The 25628-nt window shown below is 33.7% G+C and overlaps 1 protein-coding gene across 2 annotated transcripts in view; it reads left to right on the top strand.

Annotated features, from left to right (window-relative positions):
* Gpb5 (Glycoprotein hormone beta 5) overlaps positions 1-25628 on the top strand; it is a 32157-nt gene that overhangs the window by 5842 nt on the left and 687 nt on the right. Inside the window, exon 2 of one of the 2 annotated variants that reach the window (XM_074180429.1) lies at positions 10853-11092. In XM_074180429.1, coding sequence (XP_074036530.1) covers positions 10859-11092 — 234 coding nt within the window. In that variant the 5' untranslated portion in view covers positions 10853-10858. Of the gene's footprint in view, positions 1-10849; positions 11093-25628 lie in introns of both variants that reach the window. The other variant, XM_074180428.1, reaches the window with a different exon arrangement.

The raw sequence follows: 25628 nt of genomic DNA, 5'->3' as shown, positions 1-25628 counted from the left end.
TTATTGAATTTGGATGCTAATAATACTTGTTTGTTATTCCCTGTAAAGTTTGTTTTCTTAACTCATTTTCGTGCCTTTATATTTTCCAATTCGGTAGGGCCATCTGGAAACGAGTAACTGTCCTTCCAAATCGTTGAGAGCAATTGACCGTACCCTCATTAGGTACGTTCTAGGTTTCCTGCTTTTAATCATATGTGACACCTAGGTGTGGGTGATCGCACTCGCAGGAAAATAGTACTGCAGGAATCGTGGATGAATGATATTCATTTCGCGAAGTTTTCTTAGGAGAGTGTTGTAATTCGATGAAACTGTGAGAGGGAGGCGAAAATCATCTATTTTTGGAGGGTGTTTCAAAATGAACGACAGGCAGGTCTAACGGTTGAGGGAGTGCAACAATTTTTATTGTTACCCACGTTGGGGATTCTACTTCTGATATCAAAATAGTGATTGAAGTGCCTCTTTGATTTTGGTCATTGATGTAGTTATTGTTGAGGACTATCACGAACCGTTTAAGGGATTTATTTGACCGGAGCCGTTCAATTTCAATTGCTGCTACTATAAAAAAAAAACTACAAAGGTGGAAAAATTCCAGTTACACCTATTGGGACGGATTTCTCAAAGTGTTCACATCACTAGAAGGGAAGTTGAGAATTTTCTCCATTCTTTTTAAACGATCCATTGTGAGTTGGAGGTGTTATTTGGGACCAAAAAAAAATAATAAACCAACGCCCAGGAATTTTGCTGGTCTACTTTTTTTTCCTCTTTGGAAGAAACAAAAAAAAACCCTTCTGAGAAGGGTTTTTTTTTTGGTTGGCTTGGGATTTGATCTACACGATTTGATATAACCTTGAGCCATACCTACCGGAAACGGAGTCAGCGTCTTATGCCCCAACACGCAAATACCTAGATAAGAGGGTTAAGAATTTTTTTTGTGATCTAGTGATATACTTATTAAGATCCATTGATCAACTATACCACTAATTATTTCATGGAAAGCGGAAATTACGTATTTATCATTATTTTATTTTTCCTGCGCCTGAGTTTAAGCTTAAGCTTTGGGTTAGAGTGGGGTTTGATTCCATGGTTATTCAATCGACAATTTCCGCTACATATCCAAAATATATTTTTTAATGATTATTTTGTTTAGGACCTGGTGATTAAATAGGCCTTATTGTTATTATTTTTATATCCGTTGTTCACTAGGTGAATATTTTTTTTGTACTATAAGAATACAATATATTCTGCAGTGTCATCAGTTTTTTTTATAAATATATATATATATATATATATATATATATATATATATATATATATATATATATATATATATATATATATATATATATATATATATATATATATATATATATATATATAAGATTCTACCTTTCATGATTTGTCGGGACTTATAACCATCTTTTATTCTGGGCAATCAAATCATGTGGCGCCCTTGAACACCTTTTATGGACCACCCCGTCTTCACTGTGCTAGTGGCATTTGTCCAGAATAATAATAATATACTGACATAGGGGAAGATTTTTGTTTTTGTTTTTGTCAATTTTTTTTTTTGTTATTTATTTGTGAACTTATCTTGAAGCGGGAATTTAGAGCGCTACACCGGTTCTGGTTCAGGTGTTTTCAGTCGCAGACCCAGGACAGAGTTATCTACCTGCCTAGGAACTTATGCGACTGTATTTCGAGCGAAAATTTACGCTATTGAATTATGTGCGGAGCGATTGAAAAAATCCAATCTCATAATATCTCATGGAAAACGTGTATCTCAATTCATATAATCGTGAAATAGCAGCGGCAGTTTTTTGCGATCTTTCAAAAGCTTTTGATTGCGTGGATCATGAAATTCTGCTGCAAAAACTAGAAGTGTATGGCTTTAGAGATATATCTTTGAAATGGTTCAGGTCATACCTGTCAGAACGTACTCAGAAAGTCAAACTCCCGGACAACATATCCCATCTCCAGACAGTTACTTGTGGTGTTCCACAAGGATCGGTTCTAGATCCAATTCTCTTCTTGTTATATATCAACGACCTAGCCCGCAATAATATAATCACAGAAATAACCCAATTCACTGATGACACTACATTATTTTGGCATTGCAAGAATGAAAGGGAACTGCATGATTTGATCAGCATGGATATTATAAAAATAAAAGACTGGTGTGATGCTAATCTCTTGTCATTTAATATCTCAAAAACTAGCATCATCACCCTAAAGTGCTCCACACTAGATATCTACCTGGGTACTCAATTAATAGAAAACCAACTGTCAGCAAAAGTTCTGGGATTACAAATTGATCAAAATTTGGATTTTGAAGGTCACATGAATAAACTATGTAAAAAACTTTCATGAGGATGCTTTGTAGTCAGAGTATCAGCAAATGAATTGGGCACTAATATGGCAAAAAATGGGTACTTTGCTCTCATCGATTCCCATCTGAGATACGGTATCTGTTTTTGGGGAACGTGTTGCCAATACATCTTTGATAGGGTGTTTGTACTACGAAAAAGAGGAATTAGAAATATGTGTAGAGTTGGATTCAGGGATTCCTGTCGACCTTTATTCAGAAAGCATAAAATATTGACCTTGCCTTCCATACTTATATAGGAAATGTTATGTTATGAAAAAAAATACAGGACGGAAGTTTTCATTTCACCACGAAGAGATACCAGAAATAAGCTCAATATAGGTTTACCGATTCCAATATCATCAAACATTGAGAGGTCTTTCATATATAATGGAACAAAAATGTTTAACCATTTGCCAATTGAGATCAAAGGCCATAACATGTACCACTAAATTTAGAAAGTCTATAAAAAAGCTTCTGATTCCAAAGGCTTTTTATTCTTTAGACGAATTCTATTCAGACAGAAATTTAAATTATATAAACAATTAATTTTAATTATTGTGTTTCAGTACCTACTGGTATTTAAACTATGTGACTTTTTCAACTTTTTGTTTAATGTTTACATTTAGCTCTGAACTGTATAGTTGAAAATGTTTACAGAGTTGATACTCACTGTCATTTTCTATGCATTCACTTTTATATTTTTATGCTTTATAGTTTTTATATTCTCATACTCACATTTATGTGTTGCATGAGAATGTTCATTATTATTATTATTTATTTCAATATCTAGCATATATATTATTACTTTACTGACTACTTTTCCACCCCAAAATGCTGAAATCACCAAATGTTCAAATATTACGTTTGATTTTTATAACTTTTATTCTTTGAAATAATAACACTTTTGACAATAATATTTTATCTTCGACAACATCTTTTAAGTTGTGTATCTAATATTTCTTAGAATAGTAACACTTTGTCAATGAGATTTCATCTTCGACAATAAAGTACATTTTGATTTGATTTGATTACACAAGTCAATAAAAATATTCTCGGCCAGTCAAACGGCGTTGGAAGCTCTTGGCTCCTACCGAGCAACGTCTGAATTAGTAGCAAATTGCCAAAAACCACTCTCCTCGATAGGAAGACTTAACAGATTGTCTCTGGTCTGGATTCCTGGCCATACTGGCCTGGAAGGCAATGAGGCTGCTGACTGCTGCTGTGAAGGAGGGTACTGCAAGCAGCTTCATCGGACCAGAACCTGTCATTGAACACCTGGACGGCAAGGAAATTTATGGACTTCTGGAATAATCTTGCAGGATTGGCTCATTCCAAAGCGTTTATTCACCCTTCGAAGCTTGATACCAAACAGTTGTTGGACTTCAGTAGGGATGTCCTACGATGTCTAACATACCTTCTTACAGGTCACTGTCATTTGAATCATCATTTGCAGAGACTCGGACTGTCGGAAGACAGTGTGTGTCGCCTCTGTTTGGAAAATGATGAAACAGCAGAGCACATACTTTGCGTCTGCCCCGCTGGGGAGCGAATCCGGTTTTTAGAGTTCTGCAGAGCCGAACTCTTATCATTTGACCTGAAAGACCACTTATCATACAAGCTAATCGACTTCATTGAGAAGCTGGGTTTATTTGGTCGTGTGAGAATAGGTGTGAGCCACAATAAACCCTTGCGAGTTGCGGTGGAAGGTTGAATAGACCTACTCACTTTGGATCTAACCTAACCTAACGGCGCAATGACCGTCAGTTGCATTTTTTGGTTTTAGAGGCAGATTTTGTCCTTCGAAACGTTAGATAAGTTTAAAAAAAATCTGTATGGTGGCCCCCATACGAACGACAACTCACAGAAGTTGAGAAACTTGTACGAGCTAAGGACTAACGAGGTCTTACATTTCAACGTGTGATTCCTAACACAGTTGCAGAATCATCCCAGCTTCAACCAGATACATTCTCTCGAGAAAAATATCTGGTCGAGGCAGGAATCGAACCCACGGTCTTCCGATCGTGAGTCGGGCGCACTACCACCGCGGCTAATTCCACAAATTCTAGTTTTTTTTGATAGTCAAAATTATGAAATACGACACGTTTGTGATACATAGCGCATTTTTCTTTGTGAAAAATACATGGAATGTAATTCTCCCATCCTACACCTGTAACAAGTTCTCCATCACGGTTTTATTTTTTCAGATTTCCGAAAGTGGGAATCCCGAGAACTTTCAACATTTTTTTAAGAACAAAACACAAGCACCACAGGAAAATCTTTAAGGCCTGTGCCAAGGTTTTATTATTCCTCTCTTATGTTGTGCTTAGATTAGATTAGATTGTCGGGGAGGTAGCCCATGGCCTGATTCATTTCGACCTTTTCATATCTATTGTGATGCTCCTTGGTTGTTAGAACTCATTGTCTAGCTTGATATCTTTGATGAGATTCCATAGTCTTGCCACTGACCCCTTCATATTGTTGTTACTCTCTACAGATCGCCCTCAGTCAATGAAGATATTTTCCTTATCAATTTAGAGCACCTACTAAATGATTTTGCGCTGTCAGATAAAAGGGTTGTTATTTTAGGTGATTTCAATATAGAGTTCGCCGAGGACAATAGAGATTTACTAGAATTGGATATGTTGCTCAATTCTTTTAGAATAACAACAACCATCAGTGAACCCACTATACTAAAACCAATAATGATTGAGAGTAGAAGTAAGCCCAGTTGACAGCAAATCGGGGGCGTGCTTATTAATTTTTGAGAGGGTTTAGAATGAAAGAAAAATTCTTAGTAAAATTATTTAAAATATTCATACACATTTTTTATTTATTTCATTAAAACTTTGCAATATCGTAATTTACCTAATCGTTGTAGTCATTAGGTGGGCCTCATGAAAACGGAGTAATAATCGTGGTAATTATAGTAGGTATCAAATAAATTAACAATATTAATAAAAAACACAATATATATATATATATATATATATATATATATATATATATATATATATATATAACTTTTTTTCACTATTGGGTTGCAGCAATTGATAAGTGAACTCTTTATAACTATTCTCAAGCTTTCGAGTAACTTAAACTCATCATCAGGGGTACAAGAAAATACAAATTACAAATTTTTGATAATAGAATATAATATAAATATAAATGTACAAATTTTCGTCTAATCTTCAACCTCAGATTCGTCACTGTTGCTACCGCTATCATCAAAGTGAATTATGATTGGTTCAATATTGTGTTCAATACGGTTGTCTACGTCCCACATTTTTTTGCTCCTCTTTTAAAACATGCTGCATGCATTTCTTCCAGTCTTCTGCAGAAACAGTTCGAATAGCTTCTTGTAGGTGATGTTGCACGTCCACTAATTTAAATGTTCTGTTTTCTCGTGCCACATATCCTTTTACTTGCGCCCAGATTAATTCTATTGGGTTTAATTCGCAGTGGTATGGTGGTAACCTCAAAACTGTAATTCCACGTCTTTACACCATTTCATCCACCGCGAATTTTTTATATTTGTCTGTGTGTAATTTTGTTAGCTGAAGTAGTTCTGCCTTTGAACTATTTTTGTTAAATTGGATGTTCTTATTAATTAACCATTTTTGAATTGCTGCTTTTTTTCATGATTGTTTCGGTAATGGTTCTAAATGTCGACTATGGTATGGGTCATTGTCCATGACGATGACAGACCCAGGTTCCACAAGTTGAATGATGCCTTCAAACCATTTTTCAAACACCTCCGCATTCATCTCTTCATGATAGTCGCCTGTTTTCTTAGATTTAAATATCAATTCACCATTTGGTAAAAATCCACTGTCGCTTCCTATATGCGTAACTATCAGACGACTACCTTTTCCAGATGGCTGTTTTAACCCAACTGACAAACCTTCAATAAAGGCTTGTCGTGCACTTGTTATATTACCATCCTGCCATACTTTTTTGACCGTATGTCCTTGGTTAACCCATGTCTCGTCCATGAAGTACAATTTTTTTTTGAGCTTCCAAAATTCGTCAATTTTTCTTAGATAGTTTCTTCTCCATGCTATTGTTTCTTGACGTTCAATGAGAATGCTTTTCCTGTCAACTTTTCCGTAGGTAAATTTAATTTCGTGTACAAGTTTCCTAAAAGTTTCTTTACCCATTTTTGGGACCAATTCATGATCGCTAAGTGCCTCCAGAACTGTTTGTAGTGTGGGCAGCTCATTTCTGAAAAAGAAACTATGAATAGTTATGCGTATACTGGTTTTGGCTTCTTCATCAACTGTGATTTTTTTTCGTCCGCTACTAGTTTTTGGCGTTTGTACGTCCCCATGAATTTCTGCTTCTCTTAGTATTTTGTAAATCGATGATTTTGGTACACCGGTATAATCAGAGCACATATCAACTAATTTATCTTTTGTAATTGTGGAACTTAATGATGTAGAAATGCCCGGTTGGTTATTCGGAGGTACACACGTAGAATTACAGCACATATGCACAAAGTCATCTTTTGGTGGCTCATGATCTCTTTCAAGACAGTGAAATACTCGCAGTACAATTTATTTTTCTCTTACTGACCGAGACTCCAACCGTTTTACCTTTTTCGACGTGGAAGGCCCGACCATGTCTCCCATTTTTTGAGTAGTTTGAGAACGGTGTAGAAAAATAATTATGTAACGCTTAAACACTTATTAGCACTATTATTTTCACCAATTGTTATCACAACACGTCGATTGCTGACTAACTTAACTGTAAAACGTACAATTCACGCTGTATAATTCACAAACCAATGATACGCTCATGGCTGCAAGTACATTAATGAGGACTGCAACGATGAGATGGAAGTTACGGTAAAGTGACAAAGACAGAAATATCGTTGCGTACAGCATTGCCACTAGTTGTAATAAATATCTAACTCTATACAGAAAATAATGAATTTTAACTGATCAGTAATCAGGAAATGTATAAGTATTACTCATTACAAGCTCATTACTGATTTTTGTCATAAATAATATCTTTTAATCGTACTAGTATTGTGTATTATCTATAATTTGCCACAACCTACAACTCTATTGCTTATTATATTCTGATTCTGCTATAAACTGGTATCGTAAAATTTAGATATGACAACGCGCTTTACTCTCAATCATTATTGGTTTTACAATAGTATTACATCACATTAGGCAAAATCCATTGACAATGTCTTAACAAATGTTGATCACCAGTGTTATGAATCTGGGATCATAGAACCTTGCCTGTTAGACCATTCAGGTCAGTATTTTGTATACCTGAATACACCGGAAAGACTACAGAGATGTATCACAGACAAAGGGATCACGAAACTAAGAAAGAACTCATCAATAATAGATTGGACTATTTATTTTAAAAACAGGGACGTAAATTTCCTTGCAAATTTTATAGTTGAGTATTACTCGGCAAACTTTGAAAACATATTTCCCTTGAAAAAAATTACCGAAAACGATAAACCTCCAGTATCGTGGTATAACAACTCGCTGAAAGAAATGAGAAAAAACTAACTGAGATAAAATCCATTTGTAATATTAGCAAAGATAATCATCATTGGAATATCTATAAAAATCTGAAATCTGACAATAAGAAACAATTGATATATGTCAAAAAGAGTGCAAATGATCGATTTATCGCTTCCTCGGATAACAAATCAAAAGCCTGTTGGCGAGTTGTGAACTATATGAGAGGAACAAAAATAGACTCACCAATTAGATATGGATATAATCCCAGATGATTTCAATAACTTTTTTATAGGAATAGCGGAGAATATAATAAACTCTTCACCGCAAATATCAGACTCTGAATTACTTCAATTCAAAAAATTTCCGGCCCCCTCTAAGTCATTTTTTTTCCACCAGTTACATCTCAAGAAGTACTGAATACTTTTTTTATCGACCTTTTTTTTATAATTGTTACCTTCCACAATCTGAAAAAAATATAAAAATTATAATGGAGAACTTTATACAAGTGTAGAAGGCCAAACTTTATAGTTTTCCCCGATAAGTTACTGCGTAAAAATCAAAGTATTTTTCACAAAGAAAAATCTTCTATTTATCAGTAACTTGTCGTATTTAACAATTTTGCCTATAAAAAATTATTAAGAAATAATACTTAGCTTTAACGTTATTGTCCTCTCATGGAGGACAATAACGTTAAATTATTGGGAATAATTATTGATAACAGTCTTGGCTGATTTTACAAATCCTTTTTGTAAAATTTAATATTGAAATTAATATTTTTTCAATATATCTTTATGTATGGCTTGCTATAAATGTACTTTTGTATATAACATAGTTAAATAAATATTCTATTCTATACTGCATTACTACTGCATTATTTATAAAATGGTAATGATGATGAACATACTTTTGAATGTTGAGGCACAGTAACAATTTTTAATCCACGTTTATTCAACTGAATCGCCTGTGAGGGAATAATATTCAAATTATATCTGGCAGAGGCCAATTACTTCCAATTCACCGTTTTCATTTATGCTGGAATATATAAAGGGTCAACGAAAATTATAAGGTGGGTATGCTTTATTCCCGAATTTCAATCTAGAAACGGGAAAAACGGATATTCATCTGGAAAGAATCAATCCTTGCTAGTTATCCATGATTGAAGTCAATGCAAGCGTGAATTAAACGTCTGATTGTCATTTCAGCAAATATAATGAGATGTTTGTATATTTCACGCCTAAGCAAAGTTTGTGTTGCGTATTTTCCCAAATCTGAACACAACCATGAATGTAAGTGAGAAAAAAAACAATTCATTCCATTCAGTAAGAAATAAAAATGTATAATTAAAAAAAATTATAGAAAGCAATGATCAACCCGCAGAAGGATTGGACCAGACAATCAGGCGAAGAGATGAAAAAATCTTTCAGGCATTATTCAGTGAGTTACTTCAAATATTTCTTTTAAGAAATCAAAGTTGTGATCAACGAAGTATCTAATTGTTTTCTTGCGTTCATTAATATTTTTTATATTTCTTAGTTCAATGGAAACTTGATTGACAAGTATCGGTCCGAAGTAAGTAACAAACCTTAAGGTATATAGGTCATTTTTAAATATCAGTTAACAGCACATAAATACATAAATACAAACACAAATATACATATATACATACATATTTACATATACACACATACATATATAAATATATACATTTTTGAATTATAATGGTGATTAAAAACAAAAAAATATAATATGGAGATCAGAATATCAATTGGAGGAAGAAAGCAGAAACTTTTTCAATTCCGATTTGAATTTTGTTTTTCGATTCATTTTTAGTTTCTCTGGAAGATTATTATATATTTTAACTCCTAAATGAAATATTGATTTCTCCCCAAATTTTGAGCGATATGACTCAACTAGTAATTTTTCTGCTTGTCTTGTATTATAGTCATGGATGGTATTTATCTGACTGAATTCCAAATTCGAATGTTTGTGATTTTTTTATAACAGAATGAATGAAACAACAAATTTTCAATTGAAAAATAGACTGAATATCTAAAACATCACGTGGTATATATAAATTCGACGTAGGTTCAAGATATGTTAATTTGAATATACATTTCATTATTTTATTTTGCAGTCTCTTGGGAGAATTTATTATTGATGAATTAGCTGTTCCCCAAATTGAAATTAAATATTGTAGATTTGAATATACCAAACAGAAATATATACATTTGAGATATTTTAATCGAATATCTATTCTAACAGAGACTTTCATCACTGTATAGTCCTAAAAATTTTATGTTTTAACAATATCATCTAGAATAAACTTGCTGAAAACGTTTTTCCAAATGAATTCAATCTCCAGCAATTCAAATCCAATGTGAATCGCTACTTTCGCACTGGCATCGATCTCAGAGCGCCTCAAGGATGTTTGTGTAGTGCTTGTGTTCTGTTCTTGAGAAAGAAAACGTGTTCATGTTGATTCAGGTAGTCTGGTGTAATGATACCTGTACCTGGATTTGGTAAACTGTCAATAAGGTTCGTTGACACTTTTCTACCTGCCGTCATGCTATTTGCTACTCTCGAAATTCCAAAAAGTTTAAGATTAGAGTTTCACAGCTTCTTATTTTTCTATTGAAATTTTTCCTGTGTTTGTGGATTTCCATTGCCTCCCCTACCAGTCGACTATGGTATCCCTAGTCGGTGCAATGAGTTCCGTATTTCCAAATAGAATCCAGTGTTTTTCTTCAATGAGTGCTTTGCCACAGCTGACTTTTCTGTTTGGCCTAGTATGCAGTTTCTTTCATACTCCTTCCCATGACTCTTTTGGTGGTTCCGAAGTATACCTTCCCACAAGTGCACGGTATACGATAAATCCTGCTGACTAAAGTTATCTGTGAGATTCAAGTGCAAGAGAACAAAATACTGAGAAAATTAGAAATTTTATTATGCAGAGGACTTGTACTTTTTTCTAGATGAAGAACAATTGATTTTTTTCCAGCAGACTTCAATGATGATCACAATCCTGCTATGCTTAGCAGTGACTCTTAACAGTGCTAGAGGAGTCATCATCAATGCAGATAGCGTTTTAGAAGGTGAACAACCACTCGCAAATGCAGCGAAAACCCTCAGTTGTCATCGCAAGCTGTACACTTACCTGGTGACCCAACAAGATGAAAATGGAAAGCAGTGCTGGGACAAAGTTTCTGTCTGGGCATGCTGGGGTCGATGCGACTCGAATGAGGTGAGCAAATTATGTTTTTTTTCGATACCTATTGTACCTGTATGATCTGAATTTCATTTTACATCTATTGCATTTTATGGAGGGCAATAGACTTTGAAACCATTTTGATTCAGCATACTTTGTTATAACACTTTTTCACTATATGTATTTGGTTTTCAAAAAAGATTTCCGTTGGAAAAATTAAAAAAAAATGATTTTCCACTTTCCACAAAGACGTTGAAAAGTAAAAAATTCAACTGAAGCAATGAAAAACATTTTTTTTAATATTCGTATTCTCGTTATTTGAAGTTACATAAAAATGATTTTTCGCACACTTCAAAAAGTTTTGAAAGTTTAAGAAGTTGTTATGAACAAATGTATTGTTTCTGAGACATTTGAATTTTTCATATATTTTAATCAGTGATGAATATTATAACTTTTAAAAACGAAAACGTTTCTTGAAAAAAAATTTTTATTGTTTAAAAACGCATTTTTAATAGCAATATTTTTTGCTACTGAATATGAATATTGAGGAAAGATTTTTTTAAAATCATAATTTCTATTTCTCTTTGATATTCTGAATAAAAACTTTTTTCAATTCATATTTTCTTTATTTATTTAAACAATTTGTTTTGAACGAATTAATTTTCACGATATATTTGTTAAATGCTACCAAAAAACAACCATGCGTCACTTTTTGTGTTGAAATAAAAAAATATTGAAAAACTCGTAAAAATCAGAGAACAATTTTTTTACACAAAAACTGACATATGGTTGTTTTTTTTGATAGTTTTTGAAAGAAATATACAGTAAAAATTTATTTGTTCAAAACAAATTGTTTTTTAAATGAATAAAGAAAATATAAATTAAAAAAAAATTTTTGAGAAAATCAAAGAGTAATAGAAATTATGATTTGAAATAAAATTGTTCATTATTATTCATATTTAGTAGCAAAAAAAGTTAATAAATGCGTTTTTAAGCAATAAAATAATTTTTAAGAAACGATTTTTTTTTTAAATCGTAATGTTCATCACTGATAAAAATCTCCCAAAAAAATTTCAAGTATCTTATAGACCATACATTTGTTTATAACAATTTATTTGAAATATAGAACTGAAAATTATGAAAAATCATTTTTATGTGACTTTAAATAATAAAAATATGAATAAATATGAATAAATTTGAATATTGAGAAAAACATTTTTTTCATTGCTTCAATTGAATTTTCAACTTTTTTTTTATTTTTAACTTTAACGTCTTTGATTATTAATAACAAAGTGGGAAATCAAAATTTCCCAATTTTTCCAACGGGAATCTTTTTTGAAGGCTTTCAAGAAAAGTTCCAAGAAGTGAACAAAATTTAAGGTTTTTAATTTGAAAATTATCAGGATTTTAAATTTGAAACTTGTAGAAATTAGTTAATTAACTAAAGTATATCTAATAAAATGATCCCGGGCAAAATTTTTTCTCAATGGATTATTGTTCATTCAAGTGTCTAGAAAGTATGTGATTTTTTTTTCTTAATAATGGTATTCAATGGGTTAAAATAATTTTATTGTTCCGAGGTCCGTATCTGACAGCGCATGCGGGACGCGCAGCACCCGCTTTTAGCGCCATTTTTGCCTCTGAATTTAAATTATAAATATTGATAGAGTTCCGGGAGGTCGGAAATTTCCTCCTCTTTAAGGATCTTTTTTCAAATTTCGGATATCTTTAATATTTTCCGAGATATTTGCAAAAAATTAAACCCCCTTTTTTTTACTGAATTTTTTATAACTTTTACAATTTTTTCGAGCCCCTCTTGAAATTTTTCAAAAAGTTGCTAGAGGTCCTGGATCATAATTTTCGGTGTCCATGGAGACTCGAATTACTGATTAAATATAGAAACAAAATTTCCGTATCTGTTTTTTCCGCTTCTAAAAATCTCCGTTAAAATGAATTATCCCACTATATTATATTCAGTTTATTTTCCAGAGAACCAATTTCCGTCTGAGATAGGAAAATATAAAACTCAATCTGAAAAAGTTAATGTCACGGCGGAATAGAAAACTTTTATTATGTTTTAAATTATCATCTTGTATCGCGGTAAAAGATGAAATTCGTTCACCATATGAAAATATAGAAAGAAACTCGCAAAACCCAAATAGGTAGAATGTTTTACCAGCGCATTTATTTCAGGACATCTATTTACATAAGAAAATTAAGTTACCAATGCGTCTGAAATAAATTTCAAAACATGTCTGCAGACTGTATCGACGAGATACATAAGTAGAAGAAAAATAATATTTCAAAATGAAATTTCGAAATGTTCTCTCGAACTACCGACATCCTAGTGTTCTGGTAAATGCCTGCCGAAAAATAACTACTTCCCCGGCTAACACCACGTTGGATATTGGGTCATATCCGACAGACATTCATGCAAGATACCCCACAGAGGTTTGTCTCGCAGATGTTTCTCATTCATCTAGCAGCAGGACCACCTGCTGGAGGTATCACCTCTCATCAGTGTAGGAAAGATCCGACTCAAATGAAAAAGTGTCTTAGAATCGAACACCAAACCGTTATTTTAACACCTCGACACGTTTTTCGTCACCAAGTGATCATCTCCATGTATATGAATTGAATGTTGGAAATAGTTTCAGAACTTCCTAACTGCTAGGTATTCACCTAATTTTCGAGAGAAGGGATTTTCAATAGAAAAAATCGTCATTATTGGTCCAGTGAAAATCCTCACGTCACAAAAGAAGCCGGATTTCAAGAAAAATTTAGTTTTAATGTCTTCTGCATGTTGATGGACAACAAATTGAGGTACGTGATATACGAGGAGTCATTAACATCCAGAAGCTACCTGAATATTTTGGAGAATACTGTAGACAGTTTCGTGGATAATCTGCCACTCGAAGATTATCGAAACTGTTGGTACCAACTAGACGGAGCTCCTGCACATTGCACAAGAGAAGTGAGCGCAGAACTGGATAGACTATTTGACGATCGGTGGATGAGGCGCTTGGGACCATGGAATTGGCCAGCGAGATCACCCGATCTTAATCCATTAGATTTTTATTTGTGGGGAATGTTTGAAGAAAAAGTTTACAAAATACCCGTGCGTTCGAGAGATGAATTGTTAGAAAGGATTGCCCAAACATTTGAAGATTTGGATCCCAATGAAATCAGATCTGCCACCACGAAAGCAGTCAACACCCGCATTTTAAAGTGCTTGGAAGTGAACGGCCAGCGATTCGAACATATTTTGAAATATTCTACATGATTGTTTTACTTTTTTATAATTATTCATATCAATATTTCCAATTTCAAGTTTCTTGGTGCTTTTTTAAAGTTTATCCAAACATATTGAAATTGTTCTGAATTCGTATAAATTTCTTGAGGTTCATTGGCGGTAGATTCGGATACATTTCATTGAACTTTCTACATGTTCTGCTGATAATTTTGTCACACTGTCCAAAAATAATAAACAAATTCATAAGAACTTCGTTTGAATGGTTTTGTTCCATCGTTTTGAAGGTATTTGCAACTTCTGAAGTGACGAAAATGTCGATATTATTAGGAGAATGTCACAACGCTACTGTCAAATAGTAATCATGGCCTGCTTACCAAATACCGAATGGAAATACAATTCTGAAGGGACATTTTCACAAATAAATGTTCATAAGTCCGAAACTTGACTAGTTAGGTATAGGTATGATATACATAGAAAGAAAGCAAATTTCAGCAGCTTTCCGAATTTTCAATAATATACAGGATGTTCCATTTAAAATAATCAAATTTCAGCAACTTTTTCAAGCAAACGAAAGAACTGTATTTTTTTACCACCCTGTATTGAAGTAACGGAGATTAGGCTGACGTGTGGGAAGTATCCAAGTATCACCTAACTCCAAACCAAATTTCGATATCATAGTACTTCTCAACTTAAAGATATCGACATTTTTAGAAGTCATGATTTTCGAAGAAAAAAATTGAAATTAATTTTTATTTCGAAAACGATAACAGATAGGTATAGGGAAATATCAAAAAAAGTTGTCGGGCAATTGTTGGAGATTCCAAAAATAATATTTTATACAGAGTGTTCCATTTGAAAAATCAAAGTTGCTACTGCTTTCTAATAGAAGCGGCAACACCGCATTATCGAAAATATTTTAGTTGGCTAGAGAATGTCCGAATATGCCCTCCATTAAATTTTCAAAGTGATCCGTTGTCTGGTTCACCAGAAACGTCTAATGTGCCATCCACCGTGAATCAGCCTGTATAGTTACAGAGCATACTCATACATGCCAAGAAAACTGTAATACGCCAAGAATTTGAGAAAATGATACTATGAGTCATTATAGTTCAAAACGATGAGATTTATGTGTCACCTTCGAAAATACACTTATAGCTGGAACATCTGCAACTAATGCAAGTAGGTCCTACTCTAACGCTAAAAGCAGAATTAGAAAAACAACTCTAACAAGCAAGAGGATTATTCAAGAAGAAGACAGACAACAAGCAGAATGATTATGAGAAAATTGCGAAGAAAGAAATAGCATTCATTGAGTTAGATGGTATCAGAGTGAAATCAGTTAAATATTTGCCTGTATGGCCCTATTTCCAATAGAATTAGGGTTTACAACCACCTATTGACAAAAATCGATCAGGAGGTATCTTACTTCAGATTCAGAAAAACGCTGAAAACATTACTGGATAACTCGTATTATACTATGGACGAGTTCTTATCTTCGTAGTGAACTCTCTTTGCTCCTTATAGCATTCTAAAGTACATGTATTGTATGCCTAATCTATGTTAAAATTTCTCTTGACTTGTTTTATATCTTTTAGGTCTTTGAAACCAATAAAGATTATTATTATTTTTTTTTCACCGTAGTGTGCGCTGGTCAGGCCCTATCCCCCGAAGCCCCGATACATTCGGGAGGGCGCGCCAGCATAATCAACCAATGACCACTCCCCACACCGTGGGGTAAGTGATCATTGGGTCCGAGAATCATGTGCCCTGAGCAAACGCAGTGAGCCAAGAATGACAGACTTCTGCATCTGTGCGGCTAAGATTTCTGCCTTAGTGCGGCAAGCCGGTATGATTTTGAGATTTGAGAGTAGAGAGGAAATCATTCCACCAAGAATTCCAATAATCTGAACAACCATCTTGACAGAGCGATCTGGATAGAGTCTGCGGAGTTCGAAAAGAAAATCTCGATATTTTATCCGTTTTTCCTCCTCTTTTCTGACGATATTCATCTCGCCAGGAGCTGAAAACTCCACGACAAATATCGTTTTGTTCTGGTGATCGAGAAGGACTACATCAGGCTTATTAGCTTGTATGAGCCTGAGGGTGGGGAACGAATAGTTCCAATAAATTCGGCACTTATCGTTCCCCACAACGGATTCAATATCCCCCGGAGCGTAGGGCAAATTATAGTTTCGGGCCACGGGAACCACTTTTTAAAAAGACTTTATTTAGATTTACAGACTTTATTGTACAGAAGTTACTCTGACAATCGTACTAACAGAACTGACTCTTCTTTCAAGATGGCTAGCTTTTATAAGTTTATTATAACTTAGTCAGCATTTGATGAATAAGCATAAAGGAGGGTTTTATATACATAACTCCTCCATCCCTAAGATGAAAATAATACATTAACATTATTTTCATCAACATTTTCTAAATGAATATTTTCTTGTTTATTTTTCCTTTTAAAACATTTAAATTTGTTCTTATATTTGGAATATAAAATAAAATATGTAAGAAGTATTATAAATATGAATATACAAATATACATTAAAGTATAAGAAGTGCTGTCTTCTTCTAAGGCTTCTAGTCGATGTAATTAGGTTTTTTCAGCAAGGTCCTGAAGTCGGGTTAGTTCGTCGAGGTTTACTCTTTCAGGAACTTTCATAGGGTTATTCTCAGGATGTAGCTGGATAGTATCTATTTCGGGTAACTGTAGAGGGTTTCCTTGAACGGAAGTGGCGTCGTTGGAATAAACTTCGCCTCTAACAGTGAGGTTACATTTATGTGGGATATGGATCAACTGTGGTTGTCTGATATTTTCGTATCCATGCTCCTTACAATTTTTCTCAATCATGATCTTATCAATGGGAATAATAATCATGTAGGCATCGTTGACAGGTTCTATTATGTCCTGGTCTAATTGAATTTGAATCGTCTGGCATTGATGATCGGTTTTACCAATTAGTAATTTCGGTAAACAATCTTCTTTTGAAATTTGGTTGTCAACATGGTATATGCAGGTATTTTCAATTCTCGTACAGGGTTCATCTTCATAATGATGGTAAGTCGAGTTAAGAATTATATAGGGTTTTAAAGGAACGATAGCTTGGTTGAGTATTGGAATTGGGAACAAATGGAAGTAATCATAAACATTTTCAAGAAGTATCGGAAAATGAATTGCAAATATAATAATTCCATTTTTATAATTAATTTCAATTTTTAGTAATTTATTATACGACTGAATGTTTTTAAAGTTTGGTAAACTGCCTTTGTAAAGGTTTGACATTATTTTTAATAATTCTTCGATATCAGATAATGGTAATATCGTGCTATGAATAATGTTTAATTCTGCAAATAAAATTGAATCTTCAATGTTATTAAGTATTGATAATATAATTTGACAATCTATTATCATTGTATCAAGAGAATTTTGAAGTCTTAAGAATAGCGTGAACTTATTCAGATTTAAGACAATACTTTTTATTTGTTCGTCAATTAATTGTTGGTTTTTAACAATCTGCTGTAAGCTATTCGTAGTTTCATTCATAAATTTTCTTGTGATAGTTAGGTAATTTTCTAAATCATGGTGAAGCATGTTCTGATTCTTTTCCAAAGTGAAAATTGCTTTATTATATTTTTCTGCATCTTCATCATCTAAAGTACCAAAGAGCCATTTACTTGTTCTGCCTACTATATTAATAAGTGCCCTTTTCGATCGATTATTTTCTTGAGGTTTAATATTGATTAATTTCACTTTGATTTTGTCTAGCAAATAATTCAGATGATTATACATGTGGTGTAGTTGTGGGTATAAAGGGTCTTTGATCAAGATAAATTCTGCGATTGTTTTTGTATTATTATTTAAGATGTTTAGGGGAGAATCAAATTGTTTTAAGTCAATGTATTTTATAAACGTATGTTTTTGTGTAGTGGATCTTGCTTTTCCAAGGGAAAAGGGAAGGATAGGGTTATTTATCCTCGTCATTATTATGTCTTGTCCTGTCGTCGCAAGGATTCCGAGAAGTAGAAGGTATAACGTTGTCATCTGAAACAATTTGTTTCTTAATGATTTTTCTTTGTGGCTTTAACTTACTTTTATGGTATTTTGATTTAGAAGTTTCAATTTTGAAGTTACTATCTTTTTTTGGTTGAATTTCCTTATATAAGGGCGATAATTTATTTCGAGGAGTTTCTTTAAGAAAAGTATTTTTATCAATTTCAATTTCTGGGGGATCATTTCTGTTGGAATTTACTTTAGATAGGTTCTTGGCTTTTTCATTGTTTTGTTCTACTATTTCTTTTAATATTTTCATATTTCTTGAATGTTTTTCTATATAGTTTGAGGTTATCTTTTCTAACGTTACATCATAAGGGCTCTGGTGTTCTACATTACCTTTAATAATTTGGAAGGGTGTGAATTTAGTTGCGGAATGGACAGTATTATTATATCCTAGAATCGCATACAACATTTGTTTTGTTATTGGTCGATTAGGAAATTCTAATTTTAAAGTTCGTATTTCTTCAATTAGAGTAGAATGAAAACGTTCTACCGGACTATTACTGTTCGGGTTTTTTGGGGTAATGTAATGCAACATAATTTTATGAAGTTTGCAAAAATCTTCAATCAAGTTATTTTTAAATTCTGTGCCAGAATCGCAAGTTATTTTATTTGGAATACCGTAATGGGATATGAATTTTAATAAACCATCTAAGATGTCTGTCGCATTTAGTTGTATGGGGTATGCTTGTGCAAAGCGCGAAAAGCTGTCAATAATTGTTAGGAATTTTAGTCTATCAAGTGATAGAACATCAACATAAATATGTTCGAACGGGTATTCTCCAATTGGTGTTGGGTTAAATTTTATGACATTAGGGTGCCTTTCGTATTTTGATTTTTGACATGTTACGCATGTATTTACGTAGTTTGTTATGTCTTGAATCATATTAGGCCAATAGTATACTTTTGATAGAGACAATTTTGTTTCATTTATGCCTCTATGTGTAGTTTTTGTTTCATGATGGTATTTAATTTTTTCTCGTTGTTCATTTTTCTTCAAAATGTCTTTCAATAGTATATTACTTTGAACAAGTTTAAAGGCTGAGTTTCTAAAATGTTTTTGGATTATCGGAATTATTACATTCTTTAATTCCTCTTGAAATATTATACCATAAACAGTATTAGGTTTCAAATATTCTAAAAAGATTTTTACTATATCGTTTTCAATGTTTCTAGTAGATATTACGATTTTTAAACGTGTCTTATCAAAGGGTTTTGTTATGCTTACTTTTGGTGAAATTATGTCGTTACTTTGAACTAAGAATATTTGATTTTTAAATTTATTTAATGGTTGCTCTGATATTGGGATTTCTAAAATTGGGTCTTCTTGCGAAGAATGTTGTGTTTCATTTGAGTGTTTTATTTTCGGTTCTTCTTGTTGGGCTGGTACGACTATTATGTCTGAAAGTATTTTAATCTTCTTTTCCTCTGGGAGTTTTTGTTTTTCTTTAGCTGGTTGAAAATGTCCTGTGTGGTAATTTTCGGGTTGGGGTTCTTCTCTTGATTGATGTTTTTCGACTTCTTCATTGGCGAGTTCATCTATTTCTTGCACTATTTTGGCAATTTCATCAATCTCAGGGTTATCGTTTTCATCTACGCAATATTCTGCGAAATCTTCTAAACGGTCTTCTTCCGTATCGAAATTTCCTAGTAAAGAATAATTTTCTAATGGATGTAGTTCAATTCTGGATAGGGCATCAGCAACAGAATTCTTTTTTCCTTTTCTATGTATGATGTTATATTCATACTCTTCTAATCTTAGGCGCCATCTTACTAATTTTGAAGAGGGGTCTTTTAAATTGAATAACCATTGGAGTGGTTTATGATCGGTAACAATCGTAAATTTTCTACCAAAAAGGTAAGGTCTAAAGTATTTGGTAAAATTGACAATTGCCAATAATTCCTTTTCTATAGTTGAATAATTTTGTTCTGCGGGATTTAAAGTTCTTGAGGCATACGCGATGGGTTTATCTTTACCTAGAGGGCCTTGTGATAACACAGCTCCAATTGCTACGTTAGAAGCATCGGTTGTCAAGATAAAAGGTTTACTAAAATCGGGATGTTGAAGAAGAGGTTCATTAGTTAAAACTTGTTTACATTTTTCGAAGGTTTCTAGGAATTCGGCAGAATGAAGGATTTTCTCTCCTTTTTTTAGACATTGAGTTAGCGGTTTTGTTAATTGCGCGAAATCTTTAATAAATTTTCTATAATATCCTAGCAAACCAAGGAATGATTTAATATCTCTAGCAGTAGTTGGTATGGGAAAATTTTGGATTGCTTTTATTTTATTCGGATTGGGTTTTATACCGTGGGGTGTTACAATATGTCCTAAAAATTCTACATTTTGTTTTAAGAATTCCGATTTGTCCAATTGTACTTTCAATTTAGCTTCTCTTAATACTTTAAAGACTTGTTTTAGATTGGAGATGTGTTCCTGAAGGGAGGTCGAAAAAATTATTATATCGTCCATATAGACGAGACATATTTTGTTTCTTAGGTCTTTCAAAACGTAATCCATAACGCGTTGAAACGTCGCTGGAGCGTTCTTTAATCCAAACGGCATTCTGACATATTCGTAATGGCCGTGTTCTACGTTGAAGGCTGTTTTGTCAATAGAATTTTCTTCCATCTCTATTTGGTGAAATCCTGAAGTTAAATCTAGGGTAGTGAAGTAGTTACATTTCCCTAGTTTATCCAGTATGTCCTCGATATTAGGAATGGGGTATCGGTCATCAATCGTTTTTTTCGTTCAATTTCCTATAATCAACGACAATTCTCCATTTTTTCTTTCCTGAGGCGTCCGCTTTCTTCGGTACAATCCAAATAGGGCTACTCCAAGATGATGATGATGGTCGTATTATTCCGTCATTCAACATTTTTTCTATTTGTTTATTTACTTCTTCTTTATGGCAATGAGGAAACCGATAGGATTTAGTGTGTACTGGTATTTCGTCTGTCGTTTTAATTTCATGTTTTATTTTGTTTGTGAAAGAAAGTTTAGTATTCTCATCATGAAATATGTCTAAAAATTCTTTGCAAACTGTTAAAATTGCGTTTTTTTCTTCCGTGTTCATATGGTCGGTCCTAATTTTACTTGTTATATCAGTTATGGAATTATTATTATAATTTTCAGGTAAGGCTTGTTCAATATTATAAAATTCAAATTGTTCTTTATTTATTTGGTTGGATGGGAACGGTTCATTCATTGTTATAGAGATAGTTTTATTAGTTTTATTAAAAATTTCGAAAGTTGCGCGATAATTTTTGGCATAAGTTATTGTTTCAGGTACGTATAGTTTATCAATAAATCCCTCTGGAATTATTATTTCTCCTTCACTGATATCGACAGGGTATTTCTTTATTAAAGTTTCATATGGTGGTATTTCGATAGTAAAAGAAGTTTCGTGAGGCTGTCTATAGTAGAAAGGGATTTGTACAATTTCATTTCTTAAGATTTGATTGCTAAAATCGATATTTAAGTCAAGATTTTTAAGTTCTTTTAAACCTAAAATTCCATCAAAAAATTCATGAAATTGGAATAAAATATATTCCGTTTCATAGTTGCTTTGAAATTCTTCAAAAGCTGGGATAATAGCTTTATATTGAATTTCTTTTTCACCTAATGAAGTTTTTAACTGAGAGGGTTCTCTAAATATTCTGTCTGGATAATATTTTTCTACAATAGATGGTCTTAACATGGAAGTATGACATCCGGTATCAATTAGTAGTTTAATAGGGGGATTTTGGATTTGTATATAAGGTAATCCATTTATAGAGCCTGAATAAAGTTCTATTATACCGTCTTGTTTATCGGAGGCGGTTTGTAAAAATTTTCGTCTTCGTATTCAGTGTTTGAGTCAGTTATTTCAGTCGTTTCTTGGGGAGTAAAGTAATATTCATTTAATTCATCAGTTAATTGATATTGATCTGGAGGGTGTTGGTCTTCAATTGGGTATTGGTCTTCGACAGGGTATTGGTTAATGGGGTAACCTAGTGTCATGTCGTATTCATTGTCATCATTATGGTTGTAAAGTTCTTCACTTATAAAGGTTTGTCTTGGGGGTTGCCTAAAAGATCGGTTATTTGCTGGGTGGTAAGGCATATTTGATCTACTAACCGTAGGATTTCTAGAAGTAGTCGACATTGGTTGAATGATTCTAGTATCAGGTTTATTTGTTGGTTTAAACACATTTTGGGGTGGTCCAAACACTTGTTTATTCGTTAAAAATTTATGTTGAACTTGTTTAGGTTGGATATTTATGGGTTGGCTTGGAAATTGTGGTTTTTGGTTAAATTGTTGATAATTATTAAAAGGTCTATTTGGCATTTGACTAGTAGAAGGTGTAGGATTTCTAAAGTTAGTTTGTTGAAAATTTTGTAAGTGTGAATAATTTTGTACAGGGAAATTACTATAATTTGATTTTATTTGTTTTGGTGGGTGTTGTTTTTGAAAGTTAGTGCTTGAGCGGTTCTGAAAAACCATATTTTGTGTTTGTCTAAAATTTTCATCTTCCAAAACTAAATTCATTGCTTCTTCAAGGCTATCTGGTTTTTGAACAATTACTTTATCTTGTAATCTAATAGTTAAATTTCTCATAAATACTTTCAAAGACTGTGATTGATATTGACGAATATATATCGCTTTAGTCTGTGGGTCTACAGCGGCAATAGAATTAATTTTAAAGATTAATTTACTTCTCAGTACTTGTATTCTTTTCGCAAAATCGAGGGGGTGTTCGTTTCTATTAGGGACAAGTGTAAAAAGTTGTTGTTCAAGGTTATCTAAATTTTGTCTATCACCAAATGTATTTCTTAATTCATTTCTTATTAAAATCCATGTGTTTAATTCCGTTCTTGCACCAATCAATAATTGTGCTCTATCTCTGAGTTTACCAATAATAATACTCAAGATACACTGATTTAGTGTATCGTCAGCGCTATAATATTTATTATGAAATTTGTCAATTGCATTTATAAAAATTTCGAGGGTGTCTGGAGATCCATCATACAAAGGTATGGTGTCAGAATAAATTTTAAATAAAGTATAATTAATTTCGGTGGACATATTTGAAACGGATAGAGAGACAAGCGACTGTACTAAATCTTCAATTTCAGGTTCGGTCATGTATTATTGTCGCGATCTTATCGGAAAAGATTACTCAGCGAATCTATTCAAGATAAGAGTTTGCTTTCTTCATTTATTCATAAAAGAATCACGGTAATAATATTGCGAAGTTTATCACAAGAATATTTCTGAAGCGTCGTTGTGTGTGTGTGAAATTAATACTCTCTTTATATCAGCGTGTGATATAAATAGATTATTTTCTGTCTATTAAGCATATGATATAAGTAGCAGCAAGTTATTCTTTAGCTTCTTTGTTTTACTATTTAGTGAACACTATGCATTTATTGTTTGCTATGAGTGAGGAAAGAGAAAAATGATTTGAATGTATGAAATTTTGATTCGGCGTTTTTCACTTAATTGCTTCAATTTAAATCGGTATTTAAATTGTCTTTCTTAATCTACGTGACTTCTATAGTCCTGTCACCAATTTCAATTGCTATAAGAGAAAATGATGTCTGTATTCGTTTTTTGATTATAATAATCACTTTTCCGAAACTTCCACAAATATTTACGATAAAGATTTAAGGAAATTTTGGAATCAGGTAGGAAAACTCGACTTACCTCGATGGTGTGTCAGTATTCTTTCCTGGAGGACTGTAGTAGCTGAGTCTGACGATCCGGTCCTTTTTGTGGGTGGTTGGTGGACGAAGCTGGTTTTTTGTAGTGGACAAACAGTTGGTACTGAAGAAAATTCAGGATCGATTTTCTTCCACTATCCTACCGACTGCGCCAATTATAGTTTCGGGCCACGGGAACCACTTTTTAAAAAGACTTTATTTAGATTTACAGACTTTATTGTACAGAAGTTACTCTGACAATCGTACTAACAGAACTGACTCTTCTTTCAAGATGGCTAGCTTTTATAAGTTTATTATAACTTAGTCAGCATTTGATGAATAAGCATAAAGGAGGGTTTTATATACATAACTGGCAACACCGGTGTCAATACCGTAAGAGTGCCGTGGATGTTAATATAGCACTCTTAAGGCCGCGTTATGTCGATGGATATAGGTCGAGACCGCATATGCTGGACATGCTGATAGCAAGTGCATTAGGGTCTCGTGCGCCTCGCGGCAGGCCCTGCACCTTGTGTCAGAAACCTCTATTCCCATCACGCGACTGCGGTAGACTAAGGTGTTGAAGACACCATCCTGGCAAGCCATGATGAACCCCTCAGTTTCCGACTTCAACCCACTCGACCTGAGAAAAGCAAACGTCAGGCGCTTTGATAAGCCAAGGTCTCCAATGTTATTGAAGAAGACCCCATGCAGTGGCTTATCCTTGAAGTAAGGTGATCTCTGCGGCTTTTATCTGAGCTTTTTGCTGAACAGCTTTCAACTCGGTGACAGAGTTGTGGTCACCTCGTTCAGTGTCGAAAACTATACCGAGTTCATCCGCTGCTCGGGCAGCTGCCCTAAAGAGAAATGTTCCAATTCCTGCTCTCTCATGGTCACGGACCATGCAGAGAAGGGGATCCACACTCCTGACGACTTTACAGGCTGTATCCAGCACCTCTCTGTCATGCAGACACTTCAAAGTCAACGGCCTCCTTATTGTCGGGGGAAATACAACTGTGGAACGGACGATTTGGGATGCAAACTCCTATAAAGATGCATCATTTTTCGGGTCTACGTCGAGTTGATACAGCTCCTCCCGAGTCCACTTCACTACTCTAAACGAGTAGAGTAAGATTGGAACGGCAAGCATATTTGTTGCAGCAACTTTGTTCTTCCCCGACAGTTCCGATGACCAGATCTGTCGAAGTTTGTGCTGATACTTGCCGCGGAGAGAGTTTTTCACTGCTGTTACCTCTTGTGAGTGGCGTTGTTCCACCCCGAGGTAAGTATACGCCTCTCCGGCATCCAGATGGCAATCGAAGGCGCCGGAAAATTCCTCAGAATTCCACCGTAGCATTATTCTCGCTACATCTAGAACGGCAGCGAACATCATACATTCGCGCGCTCTCAAATACGTCACAATTGGTTTATGGCTACCAGTGGCGACCGACGTTACTTTCTTTAGGGCATGATTCACAACCATAATTTCAAAGATGTGGGATCGCGCGCGGGATTGATCAATTCCTCGGGATTGGATGAGCTGCGGAATAAAATCCCTAATTGTGTTCAAATGTTTG

The sequence above is a fragment of the Leptinotarsa decemlineata genome, unplaced genomic scaffold (assembly GCF_025532065.1).
Source record: "Leptinotarsa decemlineata unplaced genomic scaffold, Ldec_3_MD MMD2_tig00026294_RagTag_RagTag, whole genome shotgun sequence".
Classification (NCBI taxonomy): Eukaryota; Metazoa; Arthropoda; class Insecta; order Coleoptera; family Chrysomelidae; genus Leptinotarsa; species Leptinotarsa decemlineata.
The sequence above is the reverse complement of the archived record's forward strand: the minus strand, read 5'-3'. Positions and strand labels throughout refer to the sequence as shown.